At 45.0% G+C, this 17,104-nt stretch overlaps 3 protein-coding genes across 4 annotated transcripts; 1 reads left to right on the top strand and 2 right to left on the bottom strand.

Moving 5' to 3' along the window:
* Positions 1 to 926: 926 nt before the first annotated feature.
* On the bottom strand, positions 927 to 5,536 carry ARPC3 (actin related protein 2/3 complex subunit 3). Its single transcript, XM_033075961.2, has 7 exons — positions 5,379 to 5,536; positions 4,316 to 4,415; positions 3,268 to 3,344; positions 2,962 to 3,030; positions 2,577 to 2,703; positions 2,180 to 2,274; positions 927 to 1,446 (listed from the first exon to the last, which is right to left on the bottom strand). The coding sequence occupies exons 1-7, from the start codon at positions 5,382 to 5,384 to the stop codon at positions 1,384 to 1,386; spliced, it is 537 nt and encodes a 178-aa protein (XP_032931852.1). The 5' UTR covers positions 5,385 to 5,536; the 3' UTR covers positions 927 to 1,383.
* Positions 5,537 to 6,208: 672 nt separating this feature from the next.
* On the bottom strand, positions 6,209 to 10,120 carry GPN3 (GPN-loop GTPase 3). The gene is made up of 8 exons (XM_033075958.2): positions 10,012 to 10,120; positions 9,824 to 9,932; positions 8,920 to 9,087; positions 8,385 to 8,509; positions 7,668 to 7,783; positions 7,271 to 7,367; positions 6,767 to 6,895; positions 6,209 to 6,444 (listed from the first exon to the last, which is right to left on the bottom strand). The coding sequence occupies exons 1-8, from the start codon at positions 10,057 to 10,059 to the stop codon at positions 6,382 to 6,384; spliced, it is 855 nt and encodes a 284-aa protein (XP_032931849.1). The 5' UTR covers positions 10,060 to 10,120; the 3' UTR covers positions 6,209 to 6,381.
* A 99-nt stretch (positions 10,121 to 10,219) lies between these two features.
* On the top strand, positions 10,220 to 16,554 carry DENR (density regulated re-initiation and release factor). 2 transcript variants are annotated; one of them, XM_033076203.1, is made up of 8 exons: positions 10,220 to 10,270; positions 11,362 to 11,476; positions 12,212 to 12,231; positions 12,344 to 12,428; positions 13,035 to 13,124; positions 14,890 to 15,006; positions 15,481 to 15,620; positions 16,261 to 16,554. In XM_033076203.1, the coding sequence occupies exons 2-8, from the start codon at positions 11,371 to 11,373 to the stop codon at positions 16,303 to 16,305; spliced, it is 603 nt and encodes a 200-aa protein (XP_032932094.1). In that variant the 5' UTR covers positions 10,220 to 10,270; positions 11,362 to 11,370; the 3' UTR covers positions 16,306 to 16,554. The 2 variants fall into 2 exon arrangements, with proteins under 2 accessions (XP_032932094.1, XP_032932093.1); XM_033076202.2 differs by lacking the exon at positions 10,220 to 10,270 and adding an exon at positions 10,282 to 10,481.
* The last annotated feature ends 550 nt before the right edge of the window (positions 16,555 to 17,104 follow it).

Below are 17,104 nucleotides of genomic sequence, written 5' to 3'. Positions count from 1 at the left end.
GGAAGAGAAAGACGTTCCAAAACCTATATTTCTTCTGGGAAATGCCTCATTAGGCCTACCGTCAACTACAAGGATAGGCTGAGAAATTAATCATAAATTTTATTTCTCCACCTTTATTACAAAAACATTTTAAAATATGGTTATCCTATTCCTAAAAATTGAAAATTAAAACTTTCAGTTTGGGCATGCCATCACTGCTATTGGGGCAGGAACACAGCTCTCAGCAAATACACCAGGCAGCAAAACATCACCAGCACTGAGCTCCAGGTAACACTAAAAGTGTGTGTTGGTGCTGTGTGGTGACTGGGACAGGAGTCGCAGAACAAAACCTGAATAAACAAAATCTGGATTTGTGTTCTTGCAGAAATCATCAGAACAGCCGCGTTTTACCCGTTTGTGGGTGTTTGGATGCAGCATCAGGAAGGCGGACACAGACCCAGCTGTGAGGGATCTGCCTGTGTCACCCTGTGAGGGCACTTCAGGAGCACAGCCCTGCAGAGACAGACTGCTAAATAAACAGGTAAATGGCTGCAAATTGTATTGATCCCAGTTTTCAGTGAGAATGATTCACTTCTAGTGATGAAGTTTACACAGTAATCATGGAATCACAGAATGCTTTGGGTTGGAAGGGGCCTTAAAAATCATCTTGTTCATTCCATTCCAGCTTGCTCCAAGCTCCACATTAAACATTTCCAGGGATGGGGCAGCCACAGCTTCTGTGGGTACCCTGTGCCAGGGCCTCCCCACCCTCACAGGGAAGATTTTTTTCCCCAGGATCCAATCTAAACCTGCACTCTGTCAGTTCTGTCAGTGCCCCTTGTCCTGGCACTCCAGGCTCTCGTTGGCTCCCTTTAAGTCCTGGAAGGCCACAAAACCTTTCAAAAAGACACACAGTAGTTTCCATAAGAGACACAGTAGTTACCACGTTAATTACAAGCGAATTTTATTGAAAACAAGGTAAAAATCACTGCACTGGACAACACAGCGTGAGAGGTCTGTTTTCCCTGGACATTACGACACCCAGACTCCAGCCAGCAGAGCAATGACACAGCTCCCCTGCCCCACAGCCAAGCCCATTTCTTCTCTTAAATACAAGCCCTGTTTTAAATGCTGTAGCCACGATTACAAAGCAGCTTGCATCTGAAACAGCACATTAGAAATCACTTATTAAGCACCAGCTTAATATTTGCTTACACAACTTATCTTTTTGCTCTCCCTCCTTCTATCACTCATTGACAGGTTTGGTTTTTTCTTTTTTTTTTTTTTTTTTTTTTTTTACTTCATAAGCACTTAATTCTTCCTTGGTACAAAATGTATCCAAAACAAAGGCAAAAGACTTGAACATCTTGCTGTGGAAATGCTTAAAGTTGTTGCCACTTTGCTTCACTGCCCAGGGCCTGAGAGACTCTTGTTCATGAACTGCCTCTTCACAAAGCAGATCCACCACTGCAGAAGGAAACAGAGAGTCAGAAAATCTGCAGAAGTGGTTTCCATTGGCTTCAAAGTATTCAGTCTCTAACACACAACAAATATTAAGGCTTCAGTTTTACACATAGTTTTCCATACTGGTTTCTACTGGAATTGAGGTGAACAAGACAATAGGAATGGACACAACAAGATAATATTACAGGACTTTGAAATAAAATGGGAAATTCTGCTTTCTCTTCTTTTACTTTTATTATATTTTATACCAATACAATCATAAATGAGGGATGCATCAAAGTAATTTCAATATTAAACGCAGTCACATTTGTACATGAAACATGTGAACACTCAGGTGACTCAGTCATTGATTAGTGATTTTTTTTCCATCTGGATGTGAGGTAAAACAATCGAGTTCAAAGCAGCTCTCAAATCAGAGCTGCCCAGGAAGAGAAGCAGCACCTCTTGTGCTTGTGAGATCCATTTGCCACCCCAGCCAAGAGCAGATGTGCTTTGAGGAGCTGAACCAGACACCTCTCATTACTGCCCTGCTTTTGAAACTAACCCAGACTGGCATTCACTGTCACATCACATTAGATTAAATTTATTGATAACGTGCAGCTGCCATTTCACTGTAAAATCAGACAGGCTTGGCTGAAGTTACTCACCCCTGACCCTCACCCCATCACCTCACTTCCCTCCAAAAAAAACCCCAACCCCTCATCAGCTCTGAGGTGATGCCACACTGAACTCTTACCTTGCTTGGCTTGTCACTCTGAGGATCAAACACTTTGTCACAAAGGCGAAGGCCGGTTTCTTGCCTCAGCTGCTGCAGGTAGGCCCTCATCACCTCTGCAAGAGCACAGCAAAACCAGGGTAAACTGGGCAGCACCAACTCAAACTGGGTTTAACTGGAGCATCAGACATCGCTGCTTAAAGCACAGAGGGAGTTTCACATCTGCAGGCACTCCCAGCTGGCTGAGCTGATTTGCCCAATTTATCTATGGAACCAGGGGAATCCCCAAGGTCAGAAAATCCAGCTTGTGCTGCCCTCAGAAGGCAGACTGCAGATTTAGAAGATTTAGGTTTAACAGTAATTTTTCCAACAGTGCAGTTAATGAAGTGTGACCCTCAGAGCCCTGGGTCAGCCTTACCTTCCTCCTGCTTGTTGGCAGGTTTGGCGTAAATGGCGTTAAGTGGAAAGCCAGGCTCCCCTGGGATTGGGAAGTTAGTGATTCCTAGTGTGTACATCTCCTTCTCTCCCTGGCCTTTGGAGTTACACTGGAAGAACCAGGCAAACAGTGGGTTAGCAGTTATGAACAAAAGCTGACAGAGCATTAGACCCAAGTATTTTACAAATCTGGAACATGAAAACTCATCAAGAGCAACACAGCACATCCACAGCCTCGGAGTATTTATGGCTTTGACAAGTGGGACTGGGGTGAACAGGATTATTTGTTCCCCTGGAAAGAGAATATCAGGAAATCCTTTCCTCAGAACAGACTGTTTCCCACCTGCACAGAAATTCAGTTTTCTTACCTTTTGCAGCTTTTTCAGGCACTCAGAAATGTACAGGGTCACATAGATCAGTGTTCTGTCAGCCTCATTCTGCAAAACAAGAGAGGAACTCTTAGATTACAGGACTTTGTGGAACTGATAAAGCCTGAAACAGGAATTCAAGCCATGAGAGAGACATTTGCAATTCATTACATTTACCCAACTTTAAAGATTAAGTGGAAGGGGAGTTTTTGTGCTCTTCTAGAATTACTTCCTTGAAAATAAATTTGTATCCACAGCACCAACCCTCCAAAGAAGTGGAATATGCTCAGTATCTCAAAAAATTACCTTAATTTCATAATTTTTGAAGAAAACATTAGCTTTGAAGTAGTAGATGGCTTCATCTATAATATCTGTGTCCTTAGCTAATAAAAAAGAGATACAGAGTTAAGCAGTGCACTGTTACACTACATTTGTCATAAGATTTATTCACTGAAATACACAAATAAGGATTGTTGCAAAAGCAAAACCATGGTATTTACAAAAAGCAGAAGTCAGCAGCACGTAACAGAAAACTTCAGAAACACCATGAGTTCAGACTGTGATATTTCAGCTTCCTGCTCCCTTCTCCTTCCCCTGTGAGATGTCACTTCACAAACAGCAGCAATTGAGCAGTTCCTCACTTTCCTCCCGCTTTTGAGTAACTCATCCGAGTTCTAACATCATGAAAGGATAGAAAAACGTTTTTGGAGACAGCATCCCAGCACAATCACTCAGATTCCACTGTACTCTTCAAATAAAGGAGGGGAGCAGAACACAGTGACAATCTGACTTTTGTTATCATCCCAGACTGCTTCAACCCAGAAACACTTCCTTTACATTTCCCTTTTCAAACTGAACTGCCACATTTCTGGGGAATGCCACACCTGGGAAACTGAAGGGCAATCTGTACCCAGCTGCCTGTGGGCCCTGCCCTGTGCCTGAAATCTCATTTCAGCTCTTAGCCCCACATCCTCAATGCTGCTGTCCCTCAGAGCAGCAGAGCACGGCTGGCCACAGCCCAAAGCGCGAGTTCTGTGCAGCTAAACCCCACTTCCTCTGACACAGCCACCACAGCCTCCTCAAAACCTGCTCAGGAGCACAGGGGGAAGCACCACAACAGCAACCAGAGGCTTGGATTACTGAAACTAATTCAGCCAAACACAGAGCACAATTATGTGTGCATAATTATTTTCTATTTGCACAAGTGAAGCAGTAGAAGACTTTCCTCCTCTCTAAACTGCAAAGCTTCCATTTCCCACTGCTGACTCTTCCTGCCACTCTTGCTGGGGCTGCCTCAGAGCAACCCCTGAGACATGAACCACATCCAGTAATTCAGGGATTATTACAAACTTACTTTCTCGGGGTGCTGGGCCCTTGAACTGGCTTCTGATGGGTAACAGTGCCATGTTCCCAATGAGCTTGGTGTCTGAGTCCATCAAAGTGGAGTGGTAAGCCTGGAGACAGGGAGAGCTGGTTATTGATCCTGCTGAAAATAGACATTTCCATATCCAATCACGTGTCATCACTGCCTAGCTCATTATGATGCTTCCAGCATTTTTTCCTTGCACAAACAATTGCTATTTTCTATTTAGGTCCAGATCTTGGTGCCATTCTGGTGAATGCCAGGAAAGCACCGCCACTGCCACCATTTGTGGCACAGTGGTGGGAGATGGGATAAAATCTGTGTTGATCCTCAGGCTGCCTGACCCCATCCTGGCAGCACCAAGGGGCAACAGCCCCGCTCACCTGCCTGAGTTTTGGAGCATTGCACTGGAAGTTAGTCGGTCATTAAAATATATATAATTTATTTCCATGTCTGGTTATTAATAGTAGATATTTATAAATAAAGCCAGACTTAATGCATTTAAAAAAAAAAAAAACCAACGAAACTGATTTAAGTGAAAAGCAAACCAGCTTTCTGCATATAACAAATTCTTCCTGGAAAACCGATTTTAAACAATTTATGAGTTTAGTTTCAGGCACTTTCCAAACGTTTCCTGGGTGCGGTGCCAGGCCACTGGGATTCCCTCACCTCTTTTACGGGGGGCAGAGAAGGATGTGACGGGGGGAGGCTGGATGTAAAAAGCATTTATTTCAGTGAGGGGAAGGTGGGGTGAACAAAGCCAAAGCCCTGCTGTGACCGCCCTCTCCCCGCTGTGCCGGGGCTCGCACCCTCCCGGCTGCGGGTGGATCCCTGGCAGGGGGAGGAGGAGGAAGAAGAGGAAAGCGCTGGCCTTGCAGCAGCCACCCACAGAGAGCCATTCCCCGCTCTCAGCAGCGCTCCCCGCAGCTGCAGCCCCTCTTTCCCCCCGCAGCAGAGCCCCTTCCCCGGCCGGGATCGCCCCCGCCGCGCCCGGCCCGGCCCCGCCGCCCGCGCCCTCCTGCCCGCGCCGCGCCCTCCGGCCGGGGCCGCTCACCGGCATCTCGAAGGGCAGGAGCAGCTCGGCGGGGCCGGGCGGGAGGGGAGCGGGGCGAACCGGGCACGAAAGCGGGCACAGAGCTTCCTCCTCCGCCTACGCTGCAGGAAATGAGGCAGCGGCAGAGGCGGTGCGAGGAGGGGAAGCGGGAGGCGCGCACCGCCCCGGAGGCAGCGCAGCGGGAAGGGATCGCGGGAGGCAGCGCTGTGCCCGCACGGGGAAAGGGCCACGGAGAGGCGCTGCTCCAGCAGGGCACTGCCGGTACCGGGAGCGGATCCCGGGAGGCAGAGCTCTTGTCAGGGTCCGGGATGCTTCGCTCGCAGCTGGTTTTCTCTCCTGTGTGTTTCCAGCCCAGCCCAGCCGAGCCGGCGGCACGGGGCACTTCGTGTAAGGGAGTATAAAAGGGGTCTAATCGTGTTGTTTTTTAAGATATATGCTCCAATTGCTGTCAAGCCATTGCGTTCCCTGTGACCCAGCGTTGCTGAATTTGTCACCTGGTGTCTGACTCCCGGCATGAGTCAGGGAGACAAAATGGGGAGGGTTGGAAGGTGAGTCACAATAATTCAGCTGCAGGGCTGGGCTTTATCATTTCAACACGCCCTAAGCGTGGCTCGTCCCAAAGGCAGGCTGGAGATGAAGTAAACCACAGCAGTTTCCCCAACTTTTGAATGGTCTAACTCAGCCAGATCAAGACCTGTCCTATACAGATTTTTCTGAGCTCTTTTCCTCTAGATATTCAGGATTTGCTGGTCTGTTAATCCTCTTGCCCAGTTCTGGCTAATATTATGTACTAATATTGGCCTATGTATTTTTTATAACACACACAAGCATAATAAAAAAATTGTTTATTAAAGTAGTTACAAGGTCATGTAACTCACTCTCCACTATAAATATTAGTTATTTTACAGATAAAACATGAAGTGGTTTTGTGTAGGGATTGGGTTTTTTAAATTTTATTTTTTACCAAAAGCGAAGTATTTTCCTCCCAGTTTGAACATGTTTTTTACTCATCCACACGATCTTGAAAGTATTCATCCACAAGAGCAGATTTATCTTCTTCACATTCCTGTAAAAAAAAGGAAGAAAAATATAAACCTTCCTGGGTTGAACACAGGAATCATCAGGGGACTTTGAACTGTCATGCAGGAAAAATCTTAGTGATTTCAGCAGTCCTTTCTGACATTTGAACGTTAAAACTCTTTTAATTTTGAAAACAAAAGCATTACTTTTAAACAACCATTTGATCAATCTGCATATGCAAGATGATATTAAAGAATTTCACTTTTATAACTAAATGAAGATGATACAAGCATTGTCACTGAAAGACTAAACATGGCTTGTTTTGAACCATACTAATACTTCTCATTTTCTCACCAATGGAACCTTACCTTTGGTTCTTTAAATTCCAAATCTTCTCCATACTGGATGGTGAAGTCTATGTGCTGCAGAACAATGTTTATACTTTCCTCATCAGAGCGATCCAAAGGCAGGAATCGAACCATACCATAGTCATCAATCTACAGAAGGATTCAGAGATGTTGGTAGGGAGATGCAGAAAGGTAATTCTCAACCACAGCACTGTAAGCCACTTCCCTCAACCACATTTGTCTGGAGTTCTAAAATACCATTTAAAGTCACACTGCAAACCAATAGCAGTTCCCTGCTCAGAACACCTGGCTGCTAGTCCTAAGTTCTATACAGTAGCAAATTCCCAAAATTGCCAACAGAAAAGAATTCAAAGCAAATCTATTGGCTATAATCCAGATATCAAGAGTATTGTATCAGTAGTATCAAGGATCTTATGCTAATCTGAAAAAATAGAGAACTGAGTTAAAAGAGACAAAGAAGTGATAGTGAATTTTAGGGTACCAGCTCAAAAGCAATATACCTACCAATCCACATATCGATTTGGTCAGTTTTTTAAACCTTTTACTTCTCAATATATTTGTAGAATCTTCAATCATAGAATACATATCTGGATCCAAGTACCTGGAGAAACAAAGTCATCATCAACACTGAAAGTCTGTCATTCAGAATGACACAAAAGATCCAAGATAATTATTTACAGAAAAATCCAGAGATCAGTACAAACATGGAGCTATTCTTTTGACTCTGACTAAACCAAGCATCCCACCCAGATGTTTAAAGATTATTGTTTGAAATAAACCAAATCCACCTTCTCCCATTCCAAAAGAGTATGTTTTAATTGTGGGAAACATTAGACTGAACTTCCAGTGAACTTTGCCTCAGTATATTATACTACAAAGTAAATAAATTTTTGGAGCTTACTTTTCTATTTCTTTCTTGGCTTTCTTGCTCAGCAAATCCATTTTGGTCATGACATTAATCTGTGGAATCTCCAAAGATATCATTGCACTGAGAGCTGCCAGGATTCCAGAAATAAACTTAAAAGGAGATGAAAAATGATGTATTAAACTACAGAAAAACACAACACAAACAGGACACTCAACCACAAGCCAAATCTGGTCATGAATATATGGAACATGGACACAAAGCCATATGAGGAATCGTTCTCTTTGTTGGAAAAGGGAGGTGCCAAGGACCCTCTCAATTTTTGGAGCCTCAAATATGGATCTACCACTGAAAAGGGCATTAAGAAAACCCAAACCCTTCTTGGGATAGTTACTGCTGAAGGGGCAGGTGGCCTGCTTGTTCTTGGGATCTGAGACAGCTCTCCTGGAATCACAGGAATTTAGGTTGGAAGGGACTTCTGGAGGTTATCTGGCTCCTACAGCTGCTCAAAGAGGCACTTCCAGGTTGGACTCTGTGAACACTCCCTGCACAACCCCTCTGTGCCTGTCCCAGTCTGACCACTCTCACAGTGCTGTTGTCTTTACATCCATCTGGGACTGTCCTTGCTGCAGGCTGTGTCTGAGCAGCTGATGAACCAACCAGACCTTGGCAATTTTTCCTCTGGGCAAACTCACCTCTTAAATGGCCCAGACTTGTTGTTCTTTATAAAAACGAACTTTAACAAATGGATACCTTGAAAGATTCCACCATAAACTGAGAATCCACAAGGAAAACTCCACAGACACGGAATTCCCACTGCTGCAGCTGCTCCACCAACTGTTTCATCACTGGCAGGTGCGTGTAGAGCTCGATCTGACCTGGGGCACACTCGGGATATTAACAGGCAGGAATGTGAAGCAAACAGGAAACAGTCACAGTTATACACAGACATGGGAATTGCACTCAAATAAAAACTGATAAGGAAAGCACTCTCCTTTTAGGCAGCTCTGACTGTGTTTGGCTGAAGTGGAAAAGAAATAAAAGGAGGTTTTTCCTTTTCCTCCTTTGGTCTCCAATTAGTGTTAGTTTGCAGTTGCCACAAACATCTGTGCAGTCACCCAGATCAGCCCAGGACCAAGTTCATTCCTGAGACACCTGAAAGTGACTCTGACAGCTGTTAACAGCTCAATAAAATGGGAATTATCACAGCCATCACAACCAAATTTTCCAATTTGCAAATTTTCCAATGCTTATGAAGAGTGATACCGAAACATTGGTGTGTATTTACCTGGGCAATCAAACAAAACATAATCATCCTCCACGTGCCCAAGGCTCTCCTCCAGCCAGCTGAAATTATTGGCAAAGTATTCCATGCAAAACACCAAGCCACCATTGGGGCCAAACCTCAAGGACTCATCTTCCATGACATCGTCCACTTCTATCAGCTCCCGGATGTCTGTGAGAACACAAACGTCACCAAAGCCAGGGCATGAGCTCTGCAGGCAGTTTGGAAGCTGACAAAACCAGCATGACTTTCCAGCACTGCTGGCTGCAGGGGGATCTCCCTGGCACAGCCAAACAAAACAGGTTATGTTCACAAAACTTACACAAATGCCTTAATTCCCCAAATAAATAGATGCTAAATACTTCCCCGAATTTATCTGGGGGGTCTTTTGGGAATTCCTGGTGATGGTCTGGGAAACATCTCATTCTCCAGATTTCCTGAATCTTCTAATGAATCTCTTCTGAAAATATCTCAGAGATGTGGCCAGGTCAAGATGCACTTTTCTTATTATCTTTGTTCAGAACACTGTGTTCTCAAAACTGAGGCATGTGTCAGTACGTATCAATCACTGGTGCAGGTAAATACAGGGATTAAGCACGAGCTGGCACAGGGAGTAGGGACAGTGACTGATGTAAGGAGTTATCCCTATAACGAGACTGCATTAATCTGACATAGGCACTACTTGGTACCGCACTAGAACTATTCACTGATACAGTGATCACACACTATTTTGTTGAAACGATTTTCCAACATCTTCCCCCACTGCTGCATGGGCTCCGTTTTAGAGCACAAGAACTGGTCCCATAGCACGCCCACGGTGCGCTCGGAGCCCGGGGGTGCCCGGGGATGCCCAGGGGTGCCCGGGGGTGTCCGGGTGTGCCCGGGGGTGCCCGGTGCCGCCGCTCACCTGCCATCACGGGGTAGCTGAAGAGCTCGGCAGCCGGGTCCAGGTTCACCACCTGCACGGCGCGGCCCAGCGCCTCGCAGTGCTGCACCATGGTGGAGCAGTACGTGCTCTGCAAAGCACACACGGCCGTCAGGAGCCGTCAGCAGGCTCCCGCCACCCACCGCCGCTCCCCGCCGTTCCCCGCTCACCTTGCCGCTGCCCGCCGGGCCCATCACCAGCTGCGCGTAGCGGGGCATGGCTGCGGCGGCCCGGCGGGAATTGGCCGCTGCGGGGCTCCGTAGCTGGGCTGAACCCGTGACCGCTCAGCGCGCGGCCCCGCCCGCCGCGCTACGGCGAGCCCGCGCGGTCAAACCGTGCCCGCCCCTCTCGCGAGACGGCGGCGCTGGGGCGGGCGCACGTGCGCGCGCGGTGAGGGACCGGGACCCGCCGCGGCCCGAGGGGCCTCCGGTAACACCGACACCGCCCCCGGGTCCCCCCGCCCCGCTCTGCTCAGCCCCCGCCTGGCGGCTCCCGCACCCGCCCGCTCCCCTTCCTGCGGAGCCGCGGCGCTGCCGCCCCTCGCAGCGATCCCCCCGGTGCTTGCACTGAGCATCCTCCCGGCGCCCTCCCGGCCGTCAGCCCCGGCACCGCCCCGCCCTGCGAGCCCGCCCCTCCTCAGGTACCGGAACCGCATCCCCTCGGCTCCCCCATCCCCTCAATTCCCCTCACAGATCCCCCCAGCTCCCCCCGTCCCACCGTGTCCGTGATCCCCACCTGGGGTCCCGCACCCTTCCCCCGACCCCCCAGCACCCCTCGCAGCTTTTCGGGGTGTTCCTGACCCCCCCAGCATCCTCACCCTCCCTGTGCCCATCCAGCGCCTGGCCTTGTCCCCCTACCTTGAATCCACCACCTTGGAATTTCCCCTCAGCATTCCTCACTGCTCAGCGCAGCTTGTACAACATCCCAAGCTCCTCACACATCCTGTTTGTTCCATCGTCCTGGGGGATTTCGTGTGTGTTCCAAACTCGTTCCTTATTGACTCCTGTCTTCTAAATCCCTTTCTTGAGAACGTGTGTGTAAACCACCATTAAATCCATTAGTGTCTTGAGTTTGCTTTTCTTTTTTCATATTCTGTTTTTTTCCCCCAATGTTCTTGGATCAGATTGTGACTCTACAGGCACTGATTTAAATGATCCCTTTTCCTTGCTAATATGCTAGAGGTACCTGCCCCCAGTGTCCCCACTGTTTGTGTGCCTCTGATTTAACATGATACTTCACGTTATCCTTAACCCAGTGTGTTCTCTAGTTCCACAAGGGTTTCTGAAAGGTCTTTCTTCATTTTGTGGCACTTTGGCTTCCTTGCTCTTATGTGCTGGCATTCCCATACTGCTTAGTGTTCTTTGCAGCAGTTTTCTCCTTGTTTGCATTATTTTTTGGTTCCCATTTTCTTCTCACGCTCTTTTGACACTCGCACCTATTTCCTCTGGGCTTCTCGTCGAGTTGGGAGGGCTGTGACTGACTTAAACCCAGCCCTGATTGTCTCCCCCTGTGCCCTGCAGGGCTGTGACATGGCCACAGATGTGGCTGAGCCGGTGGTCCCTGACTGCAGAGGGGACAGCAGGAGCGGTGCCAGGTCCGACGCCGATTACCCCCTGCGGGTTCTCTACTGCGGAGGCAAGTCCTGGGTGTGAAAGGAGTGGGGGCACAGAGCTCTTCCTGCAGGAAGCCACCAAAGCCATTAGCACAGAAAAATCCTCCAAGCATTAGTATGGTAGCAGTAAATGGAATACATTAAATGGCTGTGTAGTGTTCTAGAAGTATTCTTTATTCATTCCGTGTATATTTATGCAGTGGGTGGAATTTAAAGGGAAGTAAATAATCCTGGCAGGTGTGTTTTTAGATAGGAATGTCATTTTGCTTCAGGCTGGAACACAGTTGCAGGGCAGGAAGAAACAGCCCTGTTGTGTATGAAAGTCTGTACTGTTGGTTTGGGTGTCCTCTCTTTGAACATTGGCAGCTCTTGGAGAAAGGAAAGCTGACCAAACCACTTTGCTTTGTTCAGTGTCTCTTCTCCCTCAGGTAGAAGTGCTGGTTTGTTCTGTAGCTTTTCCCAACCCTGGGCATCTCCTCCCCTTCCCCCAGTGACTGACAGCTCTTGCTGTGATGGTTTTATCCTAATGCAGAGCATGTGAGCACAGGTCTAATGAGAGAGGAATTTAAATGTGGAGTGGCAACAATAAAGAAATGTTTTTGAGTCAGTGTGTGGTTATAAGCAGAAGTTATGTAAGAACTCATCCCTGACTTTAAAACACCATTTGGAATTTAGTTACTAGGGCTGTAAGCAAAAAGGTAAAAAGTAAAAAATCCGTTTTGTAATCTGTTCTTTTTTTTTTCCCTTTCTTTCTCCAGTCTGTTCGTTGCCAACAGAGGTGAGTTAATTTTTTGTTGTCCAAATTTCCCTCTATCCTATTATGCCCTATTTTGGTGCATTTGTGATTTTGTCATTCCTCCACTAACAAGATTCATATGGCTTTTCTCCAGTACTGTGAATACATGCCTGATGTGACTAAATGCAGACAATGGTTAGAAAAGAATTTTCCAGATGAGTTTGCAAAACTTACAGTAGGTAAGAGTCTTTTCTATTTTCTAACTGTTATGTGTCCTTGGACATATTTAGAATTATCTGAGCTTGTCCAGTTCTTATCTCTTTCCTTTTCCTCCTATATCATGTGAAAGTTAGTGCTTTGGATGCTGTGAAATAGGTTTTATAATGTCAGAAAACACTACATAATCATAATGTAGTTTAATTAATAATATTTGAGCTTTCTTAAGGTTCCTGCCATAAACAGTTATCCATGCACTTGTTTCCCATCTGAGTTACTTTATTGGATTTTGTGTCTGTCCAGTCTACGGTGGATGGCTGGAGGAAAGGTCATTAGTAATGCAGAATTTATTTGTTTGCATTTGGATTTTCAATATTAACATTATCATTAATTTCTGTCTCTCTGTGTAAGAGCCTTTATTGAAATTGTCACTGCAAATTTGAGCTGAGGCTTTTCTGGAGTCTAATTTGCATAAATACTGTAATGAAGATGTAACATGCATCAGTCAAAAGGCTGCTGCACTTTAGCATACTTTACTGATTTAGGAAAATATCACTTTAGGTCCCTATAAGGCTGTGGGTGTCTGACCACTAATTTTGTTCTTATTTCTCCTTTCTGCTGCATTCAAGAAAATTCACCTAAACAGGAAGCTGGGGTTGGAGAAGGCCAAGGAAATGTGGGAGGAGGAGAAGAAGAGGAGAAGAAGAAGCAAAAGAGAGGCAAGGTCTAAATAGTTGATTGTGGTACTGATTTAAAAGCAGTTTGGGGCATCCATTCCTCACCTGCAGGTCTGGACCAGGGCACGAATTCCTTGCACTTTGGTGGTTAGCTCTGCACAGAACATAGGGAATATCTTCCTCCCTGTGGTCTGTGCCAGTGGAAATGTTGGACAGGAGGGACAGGCAGGGAAAGGTGACCTGCATCCTGTGCCCCATTGTTCCTGTCACTGCTGTCACAGTCAGGGAGCAGTTCCTCCCCACCTGAAATCAGCTGGCATTTCTCCTGGAATGCTCTGCCCTGCTGAGCACACTTTATGGGCTGCTTGCAGAGTGGAACAAAGGTTCTTCCCTCTCTTAATGCCTCATGACTCTGCTTTTGCCTTTGTTCCTTCCCACCTCTCTGTATTCACGGAACAGGATTTGATTTTATGCTTTTAAATCTTTTACCTGTGTCTCCATTAGCAGCTGTGTCTCTTCCCAGCAGTACTAATGAGAAACATTTTCAAAACTCAGCTTTGGAAGATAAAAAGTTACATGGAACAATTTAAACACACTTTTATCTTTGATCGTTGGAGCTCTTTCTGCTGAATTAATTAACATACTTTCCACCATAAATCAGAGATCTGGTGCTATTAATATGCATTTGCCTGTGCAGTGTCAGTTGTGTGTAATGCTCCAGAAGTTATGGTTAATACCCAGTAAGATTCATATTTTATGCCACTTACATTTTTGGTTTGTTTCTGGTATCTTGGTAACCAGTTTAATTTACCTTCTCAGCAGGCAGTGTCTAGTGACAACAATAATTCATGTTCTATAACTTGGATGCTTTTCCTAGAGATTTCAGGATGTTTTATATCTACATTAATTTGTTTCAGGGGTGGTGTGATTAGTTTTCAGTCTGGTTTTAAAATAATAGTGTTTAAAATGATTAGTGATTTAAAATGTTTAGTGATTTAATAGTGTTTAAAATGATTAGTGATTTTCTCCTAGAATCTAAAGGTTCATGGAAATTTACAGTATGGTGTTAAGTAGGATGGTGTAAGAGTGACCACAAGAATGTGAGGGAAAGCAAGCACAAACTTCATAAGACACTGAAGAAAATCTAAGACAGAAATTTACTGTCTTAAAATTATCACACACCAGTTTATAATAAAACAGAATTGAAAGTGCTGCGTGTTAAAAACAGAAACAGTCACAGAGGTTGGTTTATTTGTAATAAATTCTTTAGGTTTTCATGCTGAGAAGGCTGAGAAACGTGAAACTGTGGTTGCCCTGGAATAATACACGAAGTTAGCCGAGATCTTAATCTGGTTTGAAGAATCCTAATGAGTGGAATGTATCTCTTGCATGCTTTACTCCAGCCCAGAAATGCCTGACGTGGGGAGTGTTCCCACAGGGAAAGGTGCTGTTGAATGATGTGGAATTGTGGCTGGCTGCTGTCAGGTGTGGGGTTTGCTGCTGGCTCACACATCCTGGATCATTGTGGGGTCCTGCACAGCTGTGCAGAGCTTGATCTGCTGTTCAACCCAGCAGCCTGAGGAAAGCAAGACCCTGTGGCCTCAGGAAATGGGCATGAGCAGTTTGCTTTGCTTCAGACACAAACCTGAGGATGTTAAAAGTTGTGGAAAATATAAATACATTTTTGTTTACCTACAGTGTTGAGGAGGTAACAGTTTCTTTGTTTATAGGGACAAAATCTGACCTTGTCCACTTTTTTCTTTGACATAATTTAATTAATCATGTAACCTTATGCTCTGTTTTAAAGGTGGGAGAGGTCAGATAAAACAGAAGAAGAAGACTGTACCACAGAAAGTTACGATAGCTAAAATTCCCAGAGCAAAGAAAAAATACGTCACGAGAGTGTGTGGCCTCGCCACGTTCGGTGAGTTTGGGATTTCCTGCTGTTGGATGTGCCTGCCTTTAACCTCATGATATTTCTTCTGGTTGTATTCCACTGGGGAATCTGCTTCCAGCTGTGAGATGAAAGTCTCAAGGTGCTTTTAAAGCATTTCAAAGGTACATTCACTTCCCACTGGGATAAATTATTAAGGTATTTACTGCCATGATTTTTAAACAAAGAGGGCTACAGGTTTTTTGAAATAGGGTGCAGACCCATGTCAACAGAACAGAAATGAAAAGGACATTCAGCAGTTTCTACCTTGAAGCATTTGTAGATCTGTGGAGTCAGAAGTTTTGGGTGTAAACAACAGACTTGGCTTTCAATGGAAACTCTAGCAAAGCTTCAACTGTAAAGTGCCACTACTTTTTCAAGTTAAAACAAGATCTTGGCTTTAATCTTGAGAAAATATTTTTATGGTAACAACTGTACTTAAATTGTCCATTTTCCCCTTGGCAGAAATTGATCTTAAGGAAGCACAAAGGTTTTTTGCTCAGAAATTTTCCTGCGGTGCCTCAGTAACAGGAGAAGATGAAATCATCATTCAGGGGGACTTCACAGATGACATCATTGATGTAATCCAGGAGAAGTGGCCTGAGGTAATAAACCCTTCTTTCTGTCAGGAACACACACACTTTTCCACACCAGCCTGTGACTTTCCAGTGGTTTTGAGAAAGGGTTTCATCTTTGGCAGCGCAGATTGGTGCACAAAAATAAAAGAGCAGTTGTTGCATTCCCACCCTACAGTGAGGGTGGTCTGTCAGAATAAATCCAGCTCTCAAATATCTGTGGCTTCTTTGTGACCATTTCTTAGCAGTGAGTGTCTAAGTATTCTTACATGGCAATCCTATTTTTCAACACCTCTTAAAATATTGCAAAATTAAAACAAACAAAAAAGCCCCAAGCCCCACACATCTGTGCTTCAGAAGAGATCAGCTAGTGTGGGTTGGACTGAAATTTAAAACTCAGAGCTGTACTTGCAAGGGCTTTCTCTGACTCTCCCTTGTGGCATTTCCCAAGTGGAATTCTTTATGGTTTAGCTCCATAGGTCTGTCTTTATTCCCAGCCCTGCATGCTCAGCTGTGTCCTTTAAGCACGTGCCACTCATGCAGGATTTGCAGCAGGGGATCTGGAATGGTGCTGTTCGCTTCTCCCACACTTCACTGCAGTTACAGGGGTGCACACTGAACGAGGTAAAAAGAAAATACTCAATTTGCTGTTTTGGCTTTTTCTCCCTAGGTGGATGATGACAGCATTGAAGATCTTGGAGAAGTCAAGAAGTGATAGTGGAAGACTACCTTTATTTAATTATATGGTTATAAATGAAATAGCAAAAGTGAGGCTTCTAAATCCGTTTGCTCTGCAGTGAAACTGTGGAGATCCCGTATCCTTGGCATTCTCACTGTTCTGTATAGGCTGCTTGGTTTTTTTGTTTGTTTTGGGTTTTTTTTGTGATATTTGCCAAAGTTAAATTGGGGTTCTACCATGCTTACGCATGAAGTAGATTAAATAAAATTACTGTTCCTCACTGAATAGTTTCTGAGGTTTCTTACATCTACTTTTCTCTACCTGTCTCATGGCAAAATAAGAATTTAAGGCATTAATTTTTTTTTAATCTGCTCTCCTTTCTGCTGAGCTTAACTGAATAAGGAGTGTGGCTGATGTAGACACTTCTACCTCTCATTTACCTGCAGAAAATTTGAGAAATCTAAATGGAACAAACATTGTAAAGATTTTTTAGCAATGAAAAAATAGTGAATCCTGAAGTGGTCAGGCAGCTGGGCTGAAGTGATCATCCCTGCCAACTGAACTATTTTATTAAGTGGAAATACTTAATAAATACTTTATTAAGTGGAGACACTGAGAAATATGTGAATATGACTTAGAAATTTATCCTGTTTTCATAATTCCCAAGATCTCCTAACCCTGCTGTGCTTTTAGGTGAGGCAATTGTAATGGCTTTATGCTTTTAACCTGCTGCTCATTCAAGAATGGTAATAATGAACACAAATTAATAGTGACCACTATTCCACAGGCCATGTTAGCAGGTGGGGTGGGGTGCCAGCTCTGCTGTCTGTGCTCC

The sequence above is a fragment of the Catharus ustulatus genome, chromosome 18 (assembly GCF_009819885.2).
Source record: "Catharus ustulatus isolate bCatUst1 chromosome 18, bCatUst1.pri.v2, whole genome shotgun sequence".
In the NCBI taxonomy this organism is placed as follows: Eukaryota; Metazoa; Chordata; class Aves; order Passeriformes; family Turdidae; genus Catharus; species Catharus ustulatus.
Note: the sequence above shows the minus strand (reverse complement) of the source record. Positions and strands in the feature narration are given on the sequence as shown.